This window comes from Lygodium microphyllum, chromosome 6 (assembly GCF_053477565.2).
Source record: "Lygodium microphyllum isolate KBCC chromosome 6, Lygodium_microphyllum_v1.1.10, whole genome shotgun sequence".
NCBI lineage: Eukaryota > Viridiplantae > Streptophyta > Polypodiopsida > Schizaeales > Lygodiaceae > Lygodium > Lygodium microphyllum.
The window spans coordinates 121,930,530-121,954,961 of NC_141140.1; the positions used below are offsets into that span (position 1 = coordinate 121,930,530).

The following is a 24,432-nucleotide window of genomic DNA, read 5'->3' on the forward strand; positions in this document are numbered from 1 at the left end:
CTAGTCTACTGGTCGTGGTTACATGCAGCTAGGCCTTGTAGAGCCCTGTGAGCCAGCTTCCTCTCTTCCTCGAGGTTTGCTATGATGTCCTCTATAGGTCTACTGCAGTGTTCTAACCGGGTTTGAGCATCATATTTGTTCACCAACTACTGGACAGCTTCAGGAAGGTCTCCTAATTCAAGCTCCTCGTAGCTTCTTCGGCTTGAGCTACCCTCTTCCATTTCTAGGACTTCCTGTTGCGCCAAGTTGTCGATCAGGTGAATGAAGCCGCATAGATCCACTTCCCCGACGAGATTGGTTGCCTGGTTCTACTTTCGGGGATCTGATCACCCTTCTATGTCCTGGGATCTTCTCCTACTGGTGGGTTCCTTCAAAGTTTTATGTCCGAGTGAGTTTCTTGTTAATTGCAACCAGTCCTCAACTTACCTCCAAGATTCCTCACCCTCACACACTCCCTCCCTCACTCACACTCCCTCCCTCAAGCACTCACAAGCAAGCAAGAGAAGAGAAAAAGAGAAGAAAAAGAAGAAGAATCCACTTTGCTACACACCAAAGAATGAGCTCTCATTCACTTTTTGAACTTTATATACAAAACCCTAAATCCCTTTTGGGCAGTCATCCCCTTATCGCCTTTTTTACATGGCCAGTCATGGCCTAGGCCCTTTTTCCCATTTGTCCTCCTCCCTTCCTAGCTTGGTCCTCCTGCCCATTTATGATTGCAAATTGCACTGGAGGGAGCTTGGTGCTCTTTTATAGAAGTTTTGACTCTGCCTTTATATTTAAAGGTGTGCCTTCTTGCTTTTAGCTTCTTGTAGCTTTCATGGTTGTGTCTTGGACTCCTGGTGGTTGTTCCCATGCTTTTAGATTTCCTCCAAGCCCACTCTTTTGTAGGGCGCCTTTCGTTTTTTTTGCCTTGCACTTTTCCTCTCGATGCCTCATTTTTGCTTCCTTTGCTTGCAATAAACAATGATCCTCACATGTCCATTGACTTATCACTTATTATATTTAGTTTATTGCACCTACTTACAATTGGCATAGTTAATGGTAATCAATTAGTATAGTTAGTAATACACTATCTGACTTACTAGGCTGCTTTCCTTTATATTTTATCTTATCCACACTTTGTGTATATTGTATTGTGTGAGAAAGAAGAAGAAAAAACCAACAAGAAAACATTTTGGCCTCCATCTCTTCTCTTATGTCTTTGATTGAGCTTCCTCTTGTATGTATAATGCATATTTGGTGCAATAGCTCAAGCAAGTCCCCCCACCATGTGATTCTTGACAATATCGTATCCCAACCTAATAGAATCTGTAACCATACAATAGCTATGACACCAATGGTGATGTGGGGTGACATGGAATGAAGCCCCTAAATCAAGAAGCCAACATCGAAAGTAAGCTGATGGTGCATTGGTCAGTTGAGTAGCATCAAGAGATGAACCTATAAGAATGTAGTCATCAAAATTGTGCTCCAATGTATTTTTCTTCACATTAGACTTATGTACAATCTTAGCGGACTTTGCATTTTCATGTACTTTCCCTTGACTTACTCATCACACCAATCATTACTCATTATATGACACTATGGCCTAGTGTGACACTGCTACCCACAATGACATGTCAAAGAGGACTTACGATCGTGGGACTTACTATTAGATTGCCCACGAGACTGAGACTTGTCCCTATCGGGATTTGAGTCTCTACCACAATTATTATTACCATGTCTACCTCTAATAGTAAGTACATGAGAAGTGCAGGCTACATCAATATTCTTCCTATTTACTTTTTCTATGAGTAAAGCACTCTTTACATCATTGCATTTTAAACCATCCTCAAGAGGATTAGCACTTACAGTAGTACAAAATGCATCCCATGACTCTAGTAGTGTGACGAGCAAAAATAGAGGTTGTTATTTCCAAACTTGATACCTTGCGAGATAAGCTAGTTGAAAATAGAGTGAAACTCACTCAAATGAGTAGACATAGGGGTGCCATTGTTCATGCCTTTCACAAGCTTCTTCAACCAACACAATGAAGATGCAAGACTTTTCTTATCATAAATGTCAGGTCTTCTTCCATAAATCATACACACGAGCAACAGTAGAGATAACATTGAAGTAAACCTACTTAAACAAAGAGCATGATTGCAGACTTACGTAGCTCATCCACTTCATCCCAATCTTCTCCATCTCAATTTTTTGGCTTTATACCTCTTACTTTCAATGGTCTAAATTGTCTCTTCTACACCAATACCTACCATATTTGTATCTTCCAATATTGGAAGTTATTACCATCCTGTTTTTCAATGTTGAAAATGATACTATCAGTTGATGCATTAGAAGCACTTACCATAATGATTGCAAATGACTGCAAAGGACAAGAGTATGGGCTATTGTAATTACAACAAAAGAGTTGCAAAACTAAGCCCAAAGCATGAGAAAGGGATGGGGAACAATAGAGTATATACCGCTCAAACAAGACGTCAACGCTCAAAGAAACTGCTCGTGAATAGTATTTAGCATTGATGTCCACAAAATTACAATAAATGACCATACATCAGTAGGAAAATGACCAATGGAGTAAGCTCTCATTTTGCTAGGAATATTTGAGTTGCAATTCAATATATATAAAATGCAATTAGTAGTGTAGCAACCAAGTACCAAGAACTGTCAAAGCATATGGAGTGTTAAATACATAGATGAATACAACTAATGTATGCCAAGCATCCACCACCAATAACCATTGACAATGTTAGGAACTGGATATCCAAAATGCTCAAAAGCAAATCAATCCATAAGAGTCAATAGCTACAAGAACAATGTATACATAAGCAAGAGACTGCCACTCTCTCTAAAGAACCAAGCTTTGCAAAGTAAATACAAGTGTCTTACACTAAAAGAAAATTCAAAATGCAAAGGGAGCAAGAAAAGCTCAATATATAAGTGTCATAGCATTTGGGAAGCCCAAGTACATCATAAATATATTTGGAAGCATATATCCAATATGCCTTCAACTCGCAAGTGAATGATCATTGAAGCAAATGTTCAAAGCCCAAATACATCCAATGAAGCTCAAATACAAAGCTCAAAGTGAATCATAAGCCTATCCAGGCACATACATTAATGCAAAACATCCATATAGGTATATAGAGTACTTGAAACACTTGTAGACATTCAAAACATAAAGATCATTGTTATATGTTTGCTGTCCAAACTATTATTACTGCAACAATGCCTTTAATAATTAAGCTATTCAAGCTCTAAACAACCCAAGTAGCATCTCAAAGCATCCGATAACATTTGGGCACCAAAATAGCACCATGGAAGCATTAAATATGCATTATGGAACTCACAATTTGCTATGCACAGGGTATACAACAGGTCTATGCCAAAATGTGGGTCTAATATTGATAAAGAACTCTTCAAAAAATTCTTGAGAGCAAGCCAACCAATGATACAATGATTGCCAATGAGTGTGCCAAGTTCTAGGAGCAATCAATGTTTGAAATAAGAGTAGTAGAAGCAGGAAAAGGGACTTTAAAAATAATGCAAAATGCGCTGGCTACTCAAGTGCCCTTCCCTAATGTTTTTAACTCAAATGAGCATTAACTACTGCTCGATGAAGCCTACTTGAAAGGCCTAGAACAAGCTTAGACTCAATCCATACCTCAGATGGATCAAGGGTGGGAAGCCATGAAAGCTTGAAGTGAAGCTCTTATTCTAAACTGAAGCCAGTGATGAAGAAGATCCTTGAGTTCCCACTTTGATACTAGTCAAAAGGTGGAGTAGAATTGGAAGCATGAGTAGAAGTAAGAAGTGAGCAAGGGCTATGGAGGTTCAAGCAAGAAGAGAGATCATTGTGTGGGGGCTCCAACAAGCAGAATGTGTAACTTACCTTTCCTTATTCTATTGCCACTAAAAGAATAAAGAATAAAGTATCAGTTATGGGCACCCACCACCTGCAGTAGTGTACATGTGTGTGGATATAGTATACAAGTAAATGTAGGCAGCTAAGCACAAGTGGCCTTTAAGCCCCAACAAAGATTGCAACAACATAATCATGTCATCATGATCCTTGCCCACAATCATAGTAACACATGGCTCATGTATATACATATCCATGTCTATTGATACATTTATAGATGTTCATAGTTAAAACTTACGATCATCTACCCCCAAATCCCCCTCCCCCCCCCCCCCCCCACACACACACACACACATGTACACACGCACACACACTCTCTCTATTAGAAACCCAAAATATTGTGGGTTGAAAATCCCATATGCACATGCCTACCCCAACATATATCTCTATTAACACCCATTCAAGATCCACACATGAACGCCTTGTGCATACTTGAATTTCCACACCTCCAAATCCACCCATCAAAATACCCATACTAGCAAATCTCAAAATCCATATGCCTATGTGATAACCTACTCTAAATCATTATCTTATGCATACATAAGATAGAAAACACACAGAACATATATATACACACAAAACACACACATACACATGCACATACCTATATAGATGATCAGTAATCATTGTCATTTTAGATACTACTAACGCTAGGTAAGAGAATATCCATGTTTAAAAGAAGGCTCGCATAACATATTTGCCATGTAAGAGTATGCACATTGGAAAATCTAAGCAGATTGGAAAATTGAAAAGTCAAAGTTTTGAGATTATTTTGGTGCTCTTGCCACATAAAATTAATAGAATAGATAGTTGTGCACACACACACACACACACACACACACACACACACACACACTCTCTCTCTCTCTCTCTCTCTCTCTCTCTCTCTCTCTCTCTCTCTCTCTCTCTCTCTCTCTCTCTCCATGCCTCTATGTAAATACACATGCATATACACACCCTAATTCTTGAACAAAATTTAAAACTATGATGTGTTCTAAGGGTTTATCCTTCCTAAATTACAAATAAGGAGAAATGTATGGTGGGAAATTTCACATGTCTAATGGAGCTCTTTATTTACTAGAACCATTTATGTGTCCATGCTACCACAACATTCAAGAGAGAATTTATGTGTCCATCCTAGATTTTCCAAGACTTACAAAAAAAGTCAAGAGCTCATTCTTTTGGTTAAGAATGAAAAAGGATATTAGAACATATGTGAGTGAATGTTTGGGGTGTCCAAAAGTCAAAATAGAATAAAAACACAAGCATAGTCAAATGCAACCTTGGACATGCCTAGCCAAAGTGGATATCCATATCTATGGATTTTATCACCAATTTGCTTGTTGTTAAAGGAAAATATGATACCATTTTCATACATCTCTATGTTAGAGCGCTATGAGGCCCAATTGATAATGAGAGGGCAATAGTGTGATATCAAAAGATATAAATTTTTAGGGTTTTATAAAAATGAAGATATAAAAAGAACGAATTGTTTGCCTCACATACAAGCTACATTTAATGTCTAAAGAAGTTGTACCATATCTTTAAGTAGCTAAAAATATACGTGTTGAGTGTGAAGTACGCTTTTTATTTTATTTTTTGTGAGCAAAGAAAAGCAACTGTATGAGAGCATGGTTGCTTCCCTTTGCTCATAAAAATGTAAAGAAAGCGAGGGTATGTGCTTCCCTTTGCTCATAAAAATGTAAAGAAAGCAAGGCATACCCTGAGACACAACATATGTAGATGTGAATTCTTGGATGGAAATATGAAGTTTGAAGGAATATGGCTACACTATGAATACTCTCATATTAGAAGTAAAGTCTTATGATCTTGACCTCAAAGAACCATAGATGCATAGAAAGATAATGTAGAGTATATGCATGCATTTGTGTGTTTTTACACCATGGATATTGGGCCCACAATCATATATGGCATATTCCTACAATCGCATGAATTCATTTTTCCATTGATGTTTTGGTGAAGTAGAAATAAGCTCAATGTGATGAGGCTTCATGATAAGGCATAGAAAAAAGAACTCCAAACATAAAAGCTTCTTGTCTTGAGAGAAATATCAAATCTAGCTCTTTGAAGTTGGATTCAACTTTGTGTGGTTGAATTTGATGTTGATATATGCTATCATAAACCATATGTTTTTTGTAAATTTTCCTTGACCTTGCTTCTATAAGGTGATTTTTTACTTTAATATACATGAAAAGTTGGTTGATGACATGTGTTGATGTAAGTGCTAACATGCCCATTGAGCATCATAAATCAAAGAAGAACTTATAGGGAATCACAATAATGAAAAGTGCTTGCATGGTAGTCAATTTCATATTATCATTGTTATAATGGAAGGTGAATGAGGGATTCCTTTATTGACATGTTGTGACAAGAAATGATGCTAATCTATATGATTTCCTAATTATCCATGATAAAATACTATGCATCACACACGCACACACGCACACACACACGCACACACATGTACACACATACACATGCACACATGCGCTTGTGTGTATGTGTGTGCACATATATTGCATCACATTGTGGGTTGATCACTTGAACCCCCCACAGGCACCTTCTATAGTAAACATGTAGCAAAGTGGGACGTGTCACCAACTGGATGGATGAAGAGGGTGTTACAGTAGAAGAACTAATGGCACATGTAATCCTAATACTTTATATTACTTGTATAGTTGCATATATTTATTTGTCTTCATGTAACCATTAGTTTGTTTACCGTACTCTCACTCCCTACCATCTTGTCCTATACACAAAGTATAGTACTTTAATGAGGTGAGGAAAGGAACACTTGAGAAACTTATAGTATCGAGTAAGCTTTGCAACTTGCTATGTTATGTTAAGAGATTAGAGAAGGTTATATCCAAAGTGCACACATTCACATTTAACTTAATCATGGCAACAATGATTAATAAGTAAGTGCCAGTAGTTTAAGAGCCCTTTCATATATAGGTTCATGGATCTATAGAGGAGGTGAGGGGAGTAAAATAAACATGTCACCTTGGGCATGCATGCATGCCATTAGTAATATTTTTATACTTCTCTCTTTGTCTCTCCCACCAACCAATTATGAACCTTCGTTTACCATGTGGTGGTTGTGCTTTGTTTACTCCAGTCCCTTCACCATGAGAAATTTTGAGAGTTAAATAGAATGCAAGTCAATGATAGCGTTAACCCACATTACCCATGGTGACTATCAACAACTCTTGTAGGTGTGGATGGACTTGTGCGTCATGCCCCATGCTAAAGTGTCACAACTTTTTCTTCAAACATGAATAGATATTATACCTTAGGGGATGCAAGGTGTAGGGTTTGAACTCATGCACCTAAATAAGGCTAGTTACACATAGAGTGATGGACGCCCAACCCCCGCCTAGACTGTGGGCATGCAATTTTTGAAACTAGGCGAGGACATAAGCACATCACCTTTACACACCAAATAGGTACAATTTACAAGAAAATAAAAAATAATAAACTTAAAATTTTTAAATTGGTTGGAAATGAAAAAAGTACACCCTCATTTATGACTTTACGAAGTGGGCAGGAGATACTCGCCGTCCAACAGTGGGTGGAAAGTTCACTTGCTTAACACGGACGCCCAACTCGTAGATAAATGTTTTGATTGGTAAAAGCTTAGAAAGTGGATGTAAGTCATTTGGCGTGTAACCAGCCTAAATCAACCCACATGCAAACCCCTATATGGCATCATCCATGAGCTTGTTGGCACACCTTTTTCTCTTTTGGTGTTTTTGCAACTAGGCTAATAAGCCACTAGTGGACAACGGGATGGTGATTCTTGTGATTGATGTTGGCTACCTACCAACCCAAAAAAGGGGTTCTTCGCTTCTCTTTTCTATCTCTCTCACAAAAGTTCTCTCGAGTCCAACTTCTTCCTCTCTTATATGAACCGTGATGATGATCTCTCGGTGGATGATTGGGCGTAAGATTCGGTCTCGAACAGCGAGTTCTCTCTCTCTCTCTCTCTCTCTCTCTCTCTCTCGCGTGTGGCACTGTGCATGATTGATTTTACAAGAGCGATGGCGACGCAGGTGGCATCTCCACATGGATGAGTGGGTTGGCTGTGGCGGCCGACACACACACATCCCCTTTGGAAAATCGATTGGTAAACCCCCCACCCCCCGATAGAAAAAGGAATTGCTTGCTTGGAAGCACCCGCCAATTTCTCTCTCCCAGCCCACCGATTCGTTTTGCTTTTATCTCTCTCTCTCTCTCTAGGCTCTCAGAGATTGTCTGTCTGTAATTTTACCAGTCTCGCTCGGGCTGTTACTTGTCACCAGCTGTTTGACCGGGCAGAGGAAAACATTAGCTTCAGAGGTGATAGGAGAACCGACAATTTAGCACTCCCCTAACAACGATAATCGTTAATCGATAATCGATAATAGAGGGAGATGGGAAAATTGAGCTTTGCCAAGTAGGCCTATACAAGGCCACAGCGTCAAATCCCTTCGGCCCCACCGGCTATGGCGTCGTGTAGCACGCTCATTACTAGAATCAAGAAGACCTTTCGCGTAGATCTCTCTCTCTCTCTCTCTCAATTATTGACCCCTACAGAACCCTCTCTAGGCACCGCCTTGTCCTCTTGGTTTGCGTAGGTTCAATCCACACTCCCTCCCCTACACAGTAATGTGTCGTCTTTAATTCCTGCACGCTTCTGCAGTTTCGCCTCCAAACAAGCTTTCATTTTTTGGGCCGTGGTGGGGCTTCAATTGTATTGTCCTAGCACAGCCCCAAGCTCCAATCTTGTGGTGGGATCATCTAGAAGCCAACAAGGAGGCTTGCAGAAGCTCTTTGTTGTGTCACGTATTCTTGGCCTATCCAAACATGGCTTATGGTGGGTATCGGTCTCCTGCCTAAATTTGGGGCTCCATCACTTAATTCAGCTTGATTGATTCAATAACAACAGCCGCACTCATGGGATCAGTCTTACTATGGATAATAATTGCAGCCAAGGAGCAATTCCCTGGCTAGCCATGGGATAATTAATATTGTTTTTCTACGCGCACCTGTCCTCACGAAGCGGGCAAGCTCACGGAAATCCACTAGCGAAAGCTGGAAACATCGACGAATACACATTGAGCTTCGAAGACAGAAAACTAGACACACGTCTCTTAATGTACAAAGGGTGTCAAATTTCATGCATTCCTTAATTCATTCCCTCCCCAAGCTGTGGACCGGATGATCACCGGTGTATCACCAGTTCCCCGCTTCAAGAGCCTTGTGGGGAGTGATTCTGATCGGGCGTATAACTCCTATTTCCTGTCTAAATTCAAGCTCTACCAGACCAAAGCAGTAATGCCAACGCTCTTGCTCAGCTGGTTTACATCCATCTAATCAATATAATTTGGTTGGAGAGCTGACTACTCTTGACTATTTCTCCATCTGGTTTCGCAGAGATTCTACTTGATTGGCACAGATAAGTCCAGGACGCTTTGGAGAGTTTTGAAAATTGACAGAACAAGTACAGGCGAGCTTGATGTCTTTGAGGACCCGGCGATATACTCACAGCATGATTGCAATGACCTCTTATGCAGGTTGGATGCTGGCAATCAGTCAACTGGAGGCTTGAAGTTTGTAACTAAAGTTTATGGCATAATTGGTGAGTGATCAAAAGTCCATCAAACTCTTGTCACCAATCTCAAGTAGGCTTAGATATCAACTGATCTTCGTCATAAGTGCATATGCTCCTAGAGTATCTGAGAATCAGTTCATGCAGGCATACTAGCAAGCTGCATATGCATTTAGACATACAAAAGTTTGTCTTATCCTGTTACTTAAAACATTCTATACAATACCTCAAGTGCCATTATTCAATGGGGTGGCATGATGTGTTCTAATGCTGTGGTGGATACTTAATGCTGTTTGATTACCAAAGCTGGAATCTTGGCAATGATTTTATTGTAAACATTGTTGAATCTATTTAGGATTCATCAAACTTTTGGAGCCATATTATATGCTTATTGTGACCAAACGAAAATTACTTGGAAATATCAGTGGACATTCCATCTATGGTATCAAAGATAGTAAGCTGTTGCTCATACCTCATCCATCTTTCCAGACCAATGTGGCAGATTCTCAGGCTGAGCTCAGGTTTCACCTTTTCCCATCTGTCTTTCAACTTCATTGTTAATGCTAAAATATATGCACATTGTGTACCTCAATTGGCAATAAACATTAGTCTTTGTTGAATTGCATAGACTGCCTTTAGTGAAGATGATGTAAATGGCTCATTGATAGTTTGTCTATGAAGTCCCTTGTACATTTTAATGGATGGCAAAAGTTTGCTCTTCATAGGCTAGTGGAAGATTGATAAAAGAACTATTGAAGAACTTGCATGGCACACACCAGAAGGAACCTTGTTGTGTTATGGTCCCTTGGCCACTAGGGTTTCCTTGGAGCATAGTTGGCTGTGGAGGAGGCATTAGTGTTTTCAAATATGCTGCTCACACAGATCTGGTGGGTACCTTGTTGGAGCAAAGTTGGTTTCTTGTTGGAGTAAACTGCATGTGCAACCACTGAATGTGTGCCTGCATGAACTGATTCAGTGTTTACAACTAGCTGAGGCCCAACCTAGATGCTTCCTTCTGCAGGCCTCTGCCTTCCTTTTTAGCGTGGATGTAGGTCGAGTCGTTTCTTTGTTTATTCTTCATAGCATCATGACTTCCCTACTTTTCTAAGATTGGGAGGAGAAAAACGTGGAGGATCTCTAGTCCATCAAGCCAGCCGTCCAATGATCACGGGAGCAACTGCTGTGGCAGTGGTGGAGCTGTGACCTCTTTTTGCGGGTGGTGATTCAGTGTTCATAACTAACTGGCGCCCAAACTATCCTAGATGAGGTTCCTTCTGCAAGCCCTTGTCTTCCTTTTCATCTTGGAAGGACTTGGACTCAGGTTTCAATCTTTATTCCTCATAGAAACATTACTTCTGTACCCATCCGAGATTGGGAGGAAATGAATGGAGGACTCCAGTTCAGCAATGCAGCCATGCAGATATCCAGTGATTGTGGGAGTAAGTGGTGTGGCATTGGTGGAGCTACAGATGACATGAAGGGCAGAATGGTCATGTCAGTCAGGACCACAAATCCTAAGAGTGGCCATGCTGGTCAGGACCACAAGTCCTAAGAGTAGATTGGCAGTTCTCTTACTGATGAAGAGCAGAAGCTTTGGGCAGGTCGCATGCACTTCTTTGTAGACGGTTGATGCACTTGCTGTAAGATGCCAGCATGAACACTATAACTCCAGCCAGTGCAGCAAGCTTTGAAAGGTAACACTTTTCCATAACGGCAATTTATTTGTACATACAACTTTTGATCAGAAATGTTCCCATTTTGAAAGTTCTTTTCAAGATTTGCATCATGTCATTTCTCTGTCTTAGCATAGACAAAGTATCAGCAACGGCTGTACTTGCATACTTCCGACATGACTGCCATATCCTATCCATCATCTTATTGAAAGTACTTGGAGCATTTGGGAGGAGCATTTGGGAGTCCATTAGGCATCATGATATACTCATAAATCTCAAAATTACTTTTCCAAGCTGTATTATATACATTTCTGGGATCACTCTTGATTTGGTGACATCACTCTTCAAGTCAATAGTGCTGAACACATAAGCTCCTTTTTTGAGGAGATATGGTAATCGATGAAAGAGATATTCTAAACTTTTTGTTGTACACTCCTAACTCAAATCCCTTTCTTATGCCTTGGGAGCATTATTCTCTTTCTGCTCTAAACACAATGCATAATTTTTCCTCTTCTAGACAGCTTGGACTGGACATGTTATTTTGTTGGTATCAATCAACTGTGTGGGATTTGGGGATCATTCCTACTGTTTCCTCCATGGATGGCCCTTGAAGATCGCATACGGGTTCTAAATTTTTTTGAGCTATAAGAGGCATTGTGTGTTATCTTGTTTTCGTGTGTGGTTCGTGGTGTATTATCGAATATTTGAATTTTTCAAGTTGTGTTGTGCATTCAACAAAGTCAATTACCCCAACCGGCACTCCTTAACATCTCGTTATCGGGTTGTGAGTGAGGCTTGCTCTCGATCACCGCTCGCGTAACATCTCTATTTTGGTGCCCCCGCTGAGGAGTGCCGAAATTGACATTGTTGTTATTTTGAATGTGAGTTTGATTTGATTTCTTGTGATTGTTGAAAATGGTTGATAATGGTAATCATACTGAAGATCCCGAAAGATTTTTAGAAAAAATCGAGATGTAATGGAGGAGGTGTTGCAAGTTAAAGCCCGAGAAGGTAGTAGTAGTGGAGATACTGCATTTTGCACCAATGTGAAAGGCAAAGGTGGTTCCTCTACCCAAAGGCTATGTAAGCATGTACTTGGTTCTTATTTCAATGCAATGCTATTGTATATTGTACTTTCAATCTGTATCCTTGTCATGTCCTACTTAATATTGTGTTTATGAGTCCAAGAACTTAATCTTCACTTGAGTAACAGTCGGTCTCTTCACTATCTTTGTCATCATGAGTCTTGTCTTCATCTTCCACCTGCCATAGCTATCATGCTCTAGATCTGTGTTTTTGACATGGTATCAGAGCTCAGTCAAGCATGGCTGCTCCTCTCATTCCTCTTAGCTTTTCTCAACCTCAGGTCAGCTTAGTTTGAATGCATATCTTCATTCTTTCACTTGAATCTCATACCCCTATCTGGCAGCCATAGCTAGAGATTGGACCTGCAGCACTTTGAGCTTTTATAATAGTCTTCACCCTTTCATGTCCTATGTGTTTGTCTGTACGGCAAATTATGTAACTTGTTGAGTGTCCTTGTCACAAGTTCATTGGGATCAAATGGACCTTCTGCACTAAGTTTAAATGGGGTAGTACTTGAGATAGCATAAGACCTGGTTGGTGGTTCAAGGTTTTTGCTAGAAAGGAGATATTGGTTATGTGAACTTTTTCTGCCACTAACTCTCTTATACCCATTTAACTTCAGCTTAGTTTGAATTTCCATCATGGCTAGCCTATTTATGGAATGTATGCTAGTCACTAGAGGTGGTAAAAAGAGAACTCTATATTATCTCCATTGCAAGGCACTTCTTGGAAAGTTTGTTACAGTTGCTGAAGTGCAATCACACATGGAGTCATGGTACAAGCGTCTTGGACACATGAGCCAAAAGGGTTTATAGACACTTTCTTCACTTGGAAGAGTTAATGTGAAAAACTTAAAGCTTGACTTTTGTGATGACTGTGTTTTGGAAAAACATGTAGAGAGTTCATATTCTCATGGAGCCTGTAGGAAGGCATGTATCTTGGATTTAGTCCATTTTGATGTATGTACAATGCCAATAAAAACTCATAGTGGTTTTCGTTATTTTGTGTCTTTTATTGATGACCATTCTAGAAAGCTATGGGTTTACTTAAGTTAAAAAGCGAGGCATTGGACGCTTTTTAAAGTTTTATGTATGTATTAGTATCCAAAAGGACTTAAAATTAAAATGCATAAGAACAGACAATGGGGAAGAGTATGTATCTAAAGAATTCAATACTTTTTGTGATGTCAATGGGATTAAACAAGAGCTTACAGCTCCTTATAATCCGTCATCTAATGGTGTGACTGAGCGAATAAATTACACTTTATATAAGAAGCTTCGATGTATGCTGTCCATAGCTAATCTCCCGCAATCATTTTAGGGAGAGGCGCTTAAATCCATGGTGCATATTTGCAACCGATCTCCACATCGTGCACTTGAAAGTGGCATCCTTGAAGAGGTTTGGTCTAGAAAACTTGCTTCATATGACCACTTACGGGTCTTGGTTGCGAATGCTATGTACATGTACCTGTTGATAGCAGAACCAAACTTAACATGAAATTTCATAGAGGCATATTCATGGGTTATGGAGATGAATGTGAAATGGGCTATAGAGTTTGGATTTCAAACATGAAGAATGTGCTACGTAGCTGAGATGTGGTATTTAATGAGTCAAAGCTGTTGAAAAATGCCACATCTAATGATTTGGACAAAAATAAAGTGAAATTTCAGCATGATCAGCCACCATTGAAAATTCAGCTCCATTTGATGTTGGTTATGTTAATCAGTGTATCATCATTAAGCCTGATGAAAATGGGCAGCAAAGGGATGTTGAAAATCAATTCGGGCAACAAAATCAGCATGCTGAAAATGAATTACAGCAGTCTAAAAATGTATTACAACAACCTAAACATGCAGTTCAGCGGCCAAATAATGAAGTCATTGACATTCCTTTGGATGTGGATCCATTGCTTGATAACACAGATCATTGGGTAAGAAGGTCTATAGATGTCAGGAGACCTATACAGAGGTTTGATCCCTCTTTGGACTACATTTTGCTCATAGATGAGGGTAAGCCTCTCACATATAAAGAGGCATTATCTTGTGAGTTAAAAGAAAAAGTGGGAGCTAGCTATGCAGGAAGAAATGAAGTCATTGTATCAGAATGATACTTGGGATTTGGTTCCATTTCCCAAAGATAAGATAGCTAATCCTAACAAATAGGCAAATCCAAATACAAATCCAGACTCGTGGCTAAGGGCTATACACAGAAAGAGGGATTGACTTTTAGGAAGTCTTTTAACCTGTTTTCAAAATGACCACTTGTGACATTAATGTGGCATTAAAAGTGATATTTAATGTCACATTAAGGTCACAAATGTGGAATGTGACATTAAAAGTGATATTTAATGTCACATTAAGGTAAATCTAGGGGAACATGCACGAGAATGACCGTCCGGGCTCTTGGGTGCCCGAACGGGGTTAAGGGGAGCCTAGAGAGTAAGGGAGTCCAGGAATAGTAGGACTTCAAGAAGTTGACGGCTGGCAAAGAAATCCGGACTGAGGGCCAGCACTTATCTAGGCGTGGTTGGGAGAAGAAGGGACTCGTGCTTTCATCGTCATCTATCATTGGTATCAGAGCTGTGAGGATTCCTGGAGGTCTTCAACGGAAGGGCAGTGACGAATTTGCCCGCAATCTGTTCAGGCGAAAGTTCGATGGACCAGACGTGACGTGACTCGTCACGAAAAGTAATCGCTGGAGTCGTAATCGCTGGAGTTATTGGTCATAAGAGACGTCGATAAGAATCGACGGGTCGTGAAGAAAAAACGAAAGCCAGAAGCGCCCCGTCCCGTCGCGTGAGGCGTGAAGAAAAAACGAAAGCCAGAAGCGCCCCGTCCCGTCGCGTGAGAATCGATGGGCCGTGAAGGAAAATAGAAGCGTAGCGCCACGTCACATTAATGTGACATTCTACGTTACGGGCAAAAAAAGAAAAAGGAAAACGTGGGTCGTGAGGACCAGGGTCGCGAGGACCAGATCAGCCGTGGAGTTTAAACGACCAGACCAGGCAAGGACTAGATCAGCCGTGGAGCCGCCAGCATCAGACGTGGATCATGAAAAAAAAACGTGACTCTGTCACGATTGCTGTTGACGGGTAAATGCGACTGCTCCTGAGACGGATATGACTGCAACTGTTGTGAGACAGACGGAAAAAATCATACACGACTGAAGCCACTGTCTGCCATTAAAAATCAGGGAAGTACTTTACTTGTATGCAAATTTCTTATTTTTGCTTTCCAATTCCAGTGTATTAATGGCAGAAAAAGGGAAAGAAAGGGTAATGGAAAGTTCTAGTTCCGGGGATCAACCTATGGTAGATCCCTATGAACCAGAACTACAAGAAGAACAATGGGAAGAATTTTTTGCCACGCGAGAACAATTCGATGATCTTATTGCTCGTGTGCAAACTCAGGGGGTTCAAATGGAATTTTTAACCCAAACACTTATTGAAATAAAATCTCAACTAACTTTATTGTTGGAAAGAGATAAAAATAAGATAGAAACCTCGGATGTCCCATCTTCATCGAAAGATTTAGATGTGACTATGCGAGATCCTAAGGAACCCCAAACCTACCATAAATTGAGAGATAATCCAGTTCTAAAGGATATAAAACCACCTCAATTTTATGGGGAGGAAAAAGATAGGAATAAAGATACAATCTTTAATTTCCTCCAAAAATGGGAAGATTTACATAAATTGAAAAATACCCCACCACATCTCCAAGCACTGGAGGCTAGTTTAACTTTGGGGCCCAAAGCATATAAGTGGTGGCGAACCTTAAAGGAGGCGAATAAAATACCTGAAACTTGGGCTCAATTTGAATCCGTCTTTTTAAAAGAATTTCTTCCTGAAAATGAAATGGAACGAAATTGGAAAGATTGGGATTATGTCAGACAAAAGGGAAGACCCCTGCTGACATATCTGGAGGAATATCGTGAGATAATCCTCAAACTAGAAGGAATTGATGAATTCCAAAAAACAAGAGGATTCATTAGGGGACTGGATAAAGCCTGTAAAAAGGAAGTAAAACGGAGTTTACCTAAGACGCTTGAAGAGGCAATTAAATTTGCATTAATTTATGAAGATAGTACGCGTCCAGGTACACTCACTAGTCTCACTGATACGGAGCCCAAGTCTAAGGAATTGGAAACCTCAAAATTTGTGGGCAAATTTAAAAGAAAAATGCCATTTTTCAAGGGTAAAAAACAACCTTTTGAAAAGAAACCATATATGAGGCCAAAGTTAAGTCCTGATGACTTTGATAAGGCCAAAAAAGAAAAATTGTATTTTAATTGCCTATCCCCTAATCATGCTGCTTGGAATTGCCCTCAAAAGAAAAAGGGGGAAGACAAAGGAAAGGACAAGGGCAAGGGAAAAGAAAAACAAATCCATGTAGTGCAGACCTTAGAATTAAAGGGCCATGAAAAGTATAAATCTTTAGAGGTCTTGCACATGGATGTACAACATAAGTGTTGTATGTCAACTTCTATGTGGCAGCCTACTTTTGGGCCACATGATTTACTTAGAGTACATGGATTGATAGCTGGGAAAAGGGTTAGAGTCATGATTGATGACTCTGCCACACATAATTTTATAAATTATGCACTTGTCAAAAAATTGAAACTTCCCCAACAAAATAGTGAGCATCAATATGTTGTTCGTATGATGCAAGGCCAAGACAATAAAATATGGGATACAATGGTATCCAATTTGGAAATTGAGATTCAAGGATATAAAGATAAGCTTGATTTCCAAATAATGAACATGGAAAGAGCTGATATTGCTCTAGGGAGGGAGTGGCTATGGGGATTGGAACCATCCTTAAAACGTAGCTATCACCATAATACACTGGAATTTGAAAGGGATGGTAAGACTTTTGTCATTCAAGGTGAACATGAAGTATCTGATAATCCTTTGCTGTGTTCTACTGAAGTTCAGAAGCTGATAAAGAAGGAAATTTGTGAGGTATATATGCTATGGTCTCTTCCTGTACAGAATACTTTTACTTTCTGTAATATTAAGCAACAATTTTCTTATGTTTGTGAATTGAATGTTAATAATGAATTGAACAGCTTGTTAGATGATTTTAAAGATGTGTTTCCTTCTGATTTACCAAGTGGCCTTCCACCAGATAGGGGTGAAATAAATCACCCAATTGACATAAATAAGGATACACACCCAATTTCAAAACCACCGTATAGGTTAAGTGAAACACAGCATCAAGAAGTTGAAAGACAAATTAAGGATTACCTGGATAAAGGGTTTATTCAACCTAGTAATTCACCTTGGGCTTCACCAATTTTATTGGTAAAGAAAAAAGATGGTTCTATGCGACTTTGTGTTGACTATAGAGCACTAAATAAAATAACGGTGAAGAATAAATTTCCTATGCCCAGAATGGAAGATCTTTTTGATCAATTGCAAGGGGCAAAATTCTTCACAAAGATAGACTTAAGATCAGGTTATCACCAAATAAGAATTAAGGCACAAGATGTTTCCAAGACGGCATTTCGTACTGGATACGGGCATTATGATTTTTTGGTGATGCCTTTTGGCCTCACTAATGCACCAGCTACCTTTATGAAGCTGATGAATAGTGTTTTACGGCCCTATCTAGGACATTTTGTAGTAGTCTTTTTGGATGATATCTTGATCTTTAGTAAATCAAGAGAAGAACATTTGGAACACTTACAATTAGTATTCCAACTGTTAAGAACACATTCCCTTTATGCGAAGAAAACTAAATGTGAATTCTTTACACAAGAGGTCAAATATCTAGGGCATATAATCTCGAAAGAGGGAATCAACATGGATCCAGAAAAAGTAAGGGCAATTATTGAATGGCCACCTCCAAGGAACCTGGAAGAGCTGCAGATCTTCCTAGGTTTATCTGGATTTTATCGTAGATTCATTCGAGATTATGCCAAAATAGCTGTTCCAATGACAGACCAACTTAAAGGGAAAGGGCAAAGTTTTAATTGGGGAACAGATCAAAATAAAAGTTTTCAAAAACTTAAGGTAGCTTTTGCTACAGCTCCAGTATTATTAATAGTGGATCCCAATAAACCATTTGTGGTTGAAGCTGATGCCAGTGATAAGGCAATAGGCGCGGTCTTATTATAAGAGGGTCGACCAGTTGCTTTTGAAAGCAAGAAATTAGATCGTGCAAAACAGAATTATTCTGTGTATGAGAGGGAGCTGTATGCAATAGTACATGCAATGAAGAAATGGAGGCACTATTTGTATGGTGCCAAACTTCTGATTTTATCGGATCATGAAAGCATTAAGTGGCTTAAAAATCAACCAGATTTACACGGGCGTAAAGCCAGATGGGCCGAACTCCTCCAAGAGTTCGACTATGAGATAAGATATAGAAAAGGAAAGTATAATATAGTAGCTGATGCATTCAGCAGAATGCCCATCATTAATGAATTGAGTTTTACTCAGTTCACTTCCAACTTGCTTAAATCTTTAAAAGGGAAATGCCAGGTTGATCCGGCATATTCCAACATATGGGAAGCAATAAAAAATGGGGATCCAAATGAAAGTGCTTCTACTGAGGAAGGAATATTTGAGGATGTTCAACAAGGAAATGGAGCATCAGGGGTTGCTCAAACTGGATTCAAGTGGAAGAATTTTACCATTAATAATGGTTATTTACTCTACAAGGGTAGGGTATGTGTCCCGAAAGATATAGAAATAAGGCGCCAGATACTCTTTGAGTGTCATGATACCCCTAGTGCAGGACATCCAGGAGTTAATAAGACTTATAGTCTTATTAAAAGGCAGTTCTATTGGCCTGGAATGAATAAGGACGTCCTTGACTATGTGGTCAAATGTAATAAATGCCAGGTTAATAAAGCTGAAAAATTAAAAATGGGAGGACTTCTCCATCCATTAGAAATTCCTTCGGGAAAATGGGAGAGTATCTCCATGGACTTTATTGTTGCTCTACCTAGAACACAGAGGGGGCACGACTCTGTGTGGGTAATTGTGGATAGGTTAACCAAAATGGCTAGGTTTATTCCAACTTCAACTGATGTTAAAACACCAGAATTGGCTAGATTGTTCGTAGAGAACATATACCGATTGTATGGCCTTCCGGCAAATATAGTTTCTGATCGGGATAGAAAATTTGATAGCCATTTTTGGCGTGCGGTATTTAGGAAATTGGATACTAAACTTAGCATGAGTACGGCGGATCACCCGCAAACAGATGGGCAAACTGAAAGGGTTAACCAAAATCTTGAAGATATGCTTAGGGCATATGTAAGTAAAAGGCAAACTAATTGGGAAGAGTATTTACCGATAGCAGAGTTTGCATATAACAGTGCCAAGCACTCTTCCACTGGATATAGTCCATTTATGTTAATGTATGGGTTTCAGCCCAGAGCTCCTTTTGCAGTAGGACTGCATAAGGAAAAGGTTCAGGCAGCTAAAGATTTTTTGGAGGATATGAATAGTATGTTAAAATTTGCTCAAGAAAATATTAAAAAAGCTCAAAATCGAGCTAGAGCATATGCAGATCCTCACCGAAGAGACATCTCCTTTGAAGAAGGAGAATTGGTCTATCTTAAGGTGCCTGAACAAACTAAAACTATGAAAAAGGGACATTGTCCAAAGCTTTCACCAAGGTATTGTGGTCCTTTCATAATACTTAAAAGGGTGGGAGAATTGGCTTACAAGCTCCAACTACCTGCTGGTAGGAAAATACATCCAGTTTTTCATGTAAGTAAATTAAGGAAGAAGCTGGGTGATTTGGATAATCTAATCTTAAATGATGATATTGAGGAGTTATTCTATGACCAATCTAATCCACATGAACCAGAAAAAATATTAAATGTTCGTAATAGACGAACGAGGAATACTATTTATCAAGAATGTTTGGTTAAGTGGAAAGATTGTTCAGAAGAAAGCTCAACATGGGAGCGAGTAAGTACTTTAAAGAAAAGGTTTCCCGATTTACAGTTAGACCTTCTAAATATCGTTTTCGAGGACGAAACCGATTCTTAAGGGGAAGGAAATGTGACATTAATGTGGCATTAAAAGTGATATTTAATGTCACATTAAGGTAAATCTAGGGGAACATGCACGAGAATGACTATCCGGGCTCTTGGGCGCCCGAACGGGTTTAAGGGGAGCCTAGAGAGTAAGGGAGTCCAGGAATAGTAGGACTTCAAGAAGTTGACGGCTGGCAAAGAAATCCGGACTGAGGGCCAGCACTTATCTAGGCGTGGTTGGGAGGAGAAGGGACTCGTGCTTTCATCGTCATCTATCACCACTCTTCGTATATTGTTTGCTATTATAGCATCTATGGATCTTGAACTTGATCAGATGGATGTTAGAACTACATTTTTGCATGGTGATTTAGAAGAAGAGTTGTACATGAAACAACAAGAAGACTTTGTTATGCCAGGAAAGGAGCATTTGATGCGTAAGCTTAAGAGTAGCTTGTATGGTTTAAAATAGGCTTAAAGACAATGGTATAAAAGTTTGATGCCTTCATGCTCTCACATGGGTTTAAAAGAAGCAATGCAGATCACTACTTACATATGAAGAAGGCTGATGATGCCTCATAATACTAATGCTCTATGTGGATGATATGCTTATTGCTAGTAAGCATAAAAGTCAGGTTAATGAATTGAAAAAACAACTGAATTTAGCCTTTTCCATGAAGGACTTGGGTGTAGCTAAACACATTTTGGGCATGCGTGTGACAAGAGATAGAGAGCAACAACTCTTATTTCTCTCACAAGAAAAGTATATCAATAAAGTACTTGATCGTTTTTCTATGGCAAACGCTAAGCCACTTGGTGTTCCTTTACCACCATACCTTAAGCTTAGCGAAGTAGATTATCCAAAAGATGATAAGGCAGCCAACTCTATGAAGGTTGTTCCTTATGCTTCAATGTGTGGTTCACTCATGTATGCTATGGTTGCCACTAGACCTGACATTGCTCATGCAGTGGGAGTTCTGAGCAGGTTTATCTTAAATTTTGGCAAAGTACACTAGAAAGCAGTGAAATGCATCTTCTGGTACCTTAAGGACACACAAAGAAAATGTATTTGCCATGGAAAGGGTACGTTAGATTTGTAGGGGTATTGTGATGTAGATATTGCAAGTGACTTGGATACTCACAAGTCTACTAGTGGGTACATATTTACCTTGACTGGTGGGGCAGTTTCTTGGTGCTCTAGATTGCAAAGGATAGTAGCACTCACTATCATTGAGGCTGAATATATTTCAGCCACTCAAGCTTCGAAAGAAGCTATTTGGCTTGGTCATTTGGTCAAAGATTTTGGGCTGCCCACTAAAATACCTGTACTTAGATGTGATAGCCAGAGTGTTGTATGCCTAGCTAAGAATGCCATGTTTCATGCACATACCAAACATATTGATGTGCGGTATCACTTTATCAGATAGGTTTTGGATGATGGTCTAGCCACACTGACTAAGATCAAAACATAGGATAACCCTGTAGATGTTCTCACCAAAAGTCTTGCAAAGGCTCAATATGAGCATTGCATTCGACTAGTGGGAGTTGGTTAAAGATTGGCTTAGGACCTTTAAGTGAGAGATTTTTTGGTGTAAAGGCCCTTACGTTACTCCTATGTATATATTAATTTACACGTGAACACACCCTTGCAGGTGTAAGTGTACCATATCCTAAGTATGAATATATTCTTTTATTCTTTGTGTGTACCACACTGCTACACACCCATCTTTCGACTCTTCACTCTCTAATTGCGAACAGATGCACATACCTCAATTGACATGCACATTTCCTGAGTGCTTCCTCTCACACTCTTCACAAATTGCCCGACATGGTGACTTTAGATGTGTGTCCCAAAGGAGCTGATTGACTGGTGTGTGGTCCAAACACCAAAAAGGTGTAGGTTGGCCAACTTGGTATTCACATGTTAGCAAATTGTGTGGGCACATGGAAGATGGGAGAGTAGGGTGGGGATCGAGGTGCAAGGGTAAATGATTGATGTTACCTTCTAGTTACTATCTTGTTCGATGAATGAGGATCAAGCTGTATTTGGCCTGTGAAATCTCATATGCTCTATAAGCGCCATAGTAGTGAGATGTTTCTCTGCCAGTGTCAGAATCTCACAGAGCAAAGGTAGATTTCAGAGTTTGGATCAGGCTAAAAGGGGCAGTGGCAGCAGGGTGGTCTGCACAGGAGTAGATGGTAGGGGTAGGCTATAAACAGTGCAGATAGCAGTTGACAATTTCTGGGCTGGCTGGAAGTGCTGGGCAGCAGCAGGCTTGCAGAAATCACAGCAACTTGATCGATATCTGATTGCACCATGAACTGAAGTATTTGCCAAAGGAGGGGTGTAGACAACAGTGAAAACTAGGTGCGAGCAATCTGCAAAGCAAGGATAGGCTTAGTGGAAGGGTAGCATTCTTTTAGATGTGTGGATCCTCCAAATTAGGGTTTGGCTTATAGAACACAAACACTCTCTAGGAAAGTTTGGTAATATAATGAAAAGTTTGGTAGTAATATTTTTTGGGGCTGTTGTAAAGAGCTAATTGAATGGTTTAAGTTTGTAATGCATTTCTTAGCTCAACTCTCTCGTGATGAAGAAGATGCTGAAATCTCTTTGAATGATGGTTGCTATTAAGAAGATTGTTGGGCAGCCAAATGGAGGAGCGTGCTTTTAGTGTGTGAATTATTGAAGCCAAGAGCAATCAAATATGCATCTATCTTTTCATACCATGACCTAGGTGCCTATTTCAAACCATAGAGGGCCTTACGCAACCCGGACACTTTGCTCTCCGAGCCTTTCTCCAAGATCTTAGTTGGTGTCAAAGAGAAAGTTGTAATAAGTTATGCTTGACAGGTACTAGGTGGTACTCGGTGTCAGATTTGGGCCTAGACCAATTTATTGGCCAATAATGTTAGTGGGTAACATCAGAGACTAGGCATTAATTAACCAATTAATGCCAATTTGAGTGTCAATAATAACTGCTCAGGGACACTTGGGAGACAAATTGGCCCAACCAATTTAATTATTGGTTGGTAAAATTAAATTTTTGAGCACTAGAAGAATTGTTACATTAATTTTCAGAATTAATATTCTGAATTAATTTAATAAGATGGATAATGTTGGAAAGTGGATTAGAAGGCTGTCACTTTGCAAAACTTGCCCATGCAAGTGGGAAAGACATTTTTGGGGATTGAGGGAAGTCTATTGCACCCATTGTGAGAGAGGAGGCTGTTGGATAGGGAGAAGAGGCTATTGAATTGTTCTACAGCATTGGAGAGTTGCCTAGAAGTTAGAAAGAGTTGTTTGAAGGCCTATAGCAGGAGTAGCACAAGTGAGAGTCCCAAAAGGGCTAAAACATGGAGGTGACAACAATTGGAGGTTGGTGACAGGAATTTTGGGCTCCTAGACTGAAGGTGACTCCTCATTAGGGCAATAGTCAATTGGAGATGGTTATCGCAAAGAAAATAAGAAATTTCTCAAACTACAGCATTCTCTCTCATTCTCTAGCCATTTCTCAACTCTCCTCAATATTTTCCATGAGTTTGAGTTGTCAAAGGAAGAGATTTCAATCAATCTTTGCTGTAAACCCTAATTTATAGCAGAAATTAGGGTTTTGACAGCTACCTCGAGGTGCTTAGAATTGAAGAGAAGTGTTGATTGAAGTGCTGAAATTGTGTTCAACTGAGCGTTACAACAAGTATGTCTTCTTACAGTGAGATAGGATCAACTAGTAGTGGTGATACTTCTTAGTATGAAAATTCACATAATAAAGGGGAGAATGCAATGTTTGATTTTGGACAAGCCACTCAACATGGGCAACAAGCTGAGAATGACGGAATTGGATGAGAGGTGGGTCCTACGTCTTAAGAGGGAGAGGCATTTGATGAAAATAGCAGTTGAAATGCTTGTGCAATTGGCAAAAGATCCTCAGTTTATGCACTTTTTGTGCCCCTTAAAAGAGGGAGGCGAAGGCAAGAAGAGGAAATTGTCTTCAAAGAGCTTGGAGATAGCAAGATGTACCAAAGAAAGAGCCAATACAACAACATGATGTTCCAAATGTGGGTAGTGAGCATAAGCAAATGATGCTAGTGGGACACTTGATGCATATGCAAGGCCAACTTGGAAGTGCCAATCCAATGCT

At 39.7% G+C, this 24,432-nt stretch overlaps 1 protein-coding gene across 11 annotated transcripts in view; it reads left to right on the forward strand.

Moving 5' to 3' along the window:
* Positions 1-8,128: 8,128 nt before the first annotated feature.
* The window catches only part of LOC148035057 (phosphatidylinositol-3-phosphatase SAC1-like), a 78,528-nt gene continuing 62,224 nt past the window's right edge, over positions 8,129-24,432 (forward strand). For 5 of the 11 annotated variants that reach the window (XM_087679952.1, XM_087679955.1, XM_087679954.1 and 2 more), the window contains exons 1-3: positions 8,145-9,259; positions 9,362-9,566; positions 9,892-10,057. In XM_087679952.1, coding sequence (XP_087536078.1) covers positions 9,146-9,259; positions 9,362-9,566; positions 9,892-10,057 — 485 coding nt within the window. In that variant the 5' untranslated portion in view covers positions 8,145-9,145. Of the gene's footprint in view, positions 9,260-9,361; positions 9,567-9,891; positions 10,058-10,607; positions 11,231-24,432 lie in introns of those variants that run through there. The other 6 variants (XM_087679951.1, XM_087679960.1, XM_087679961.1 and 3 more) reach the window with 6 other exon arrangements.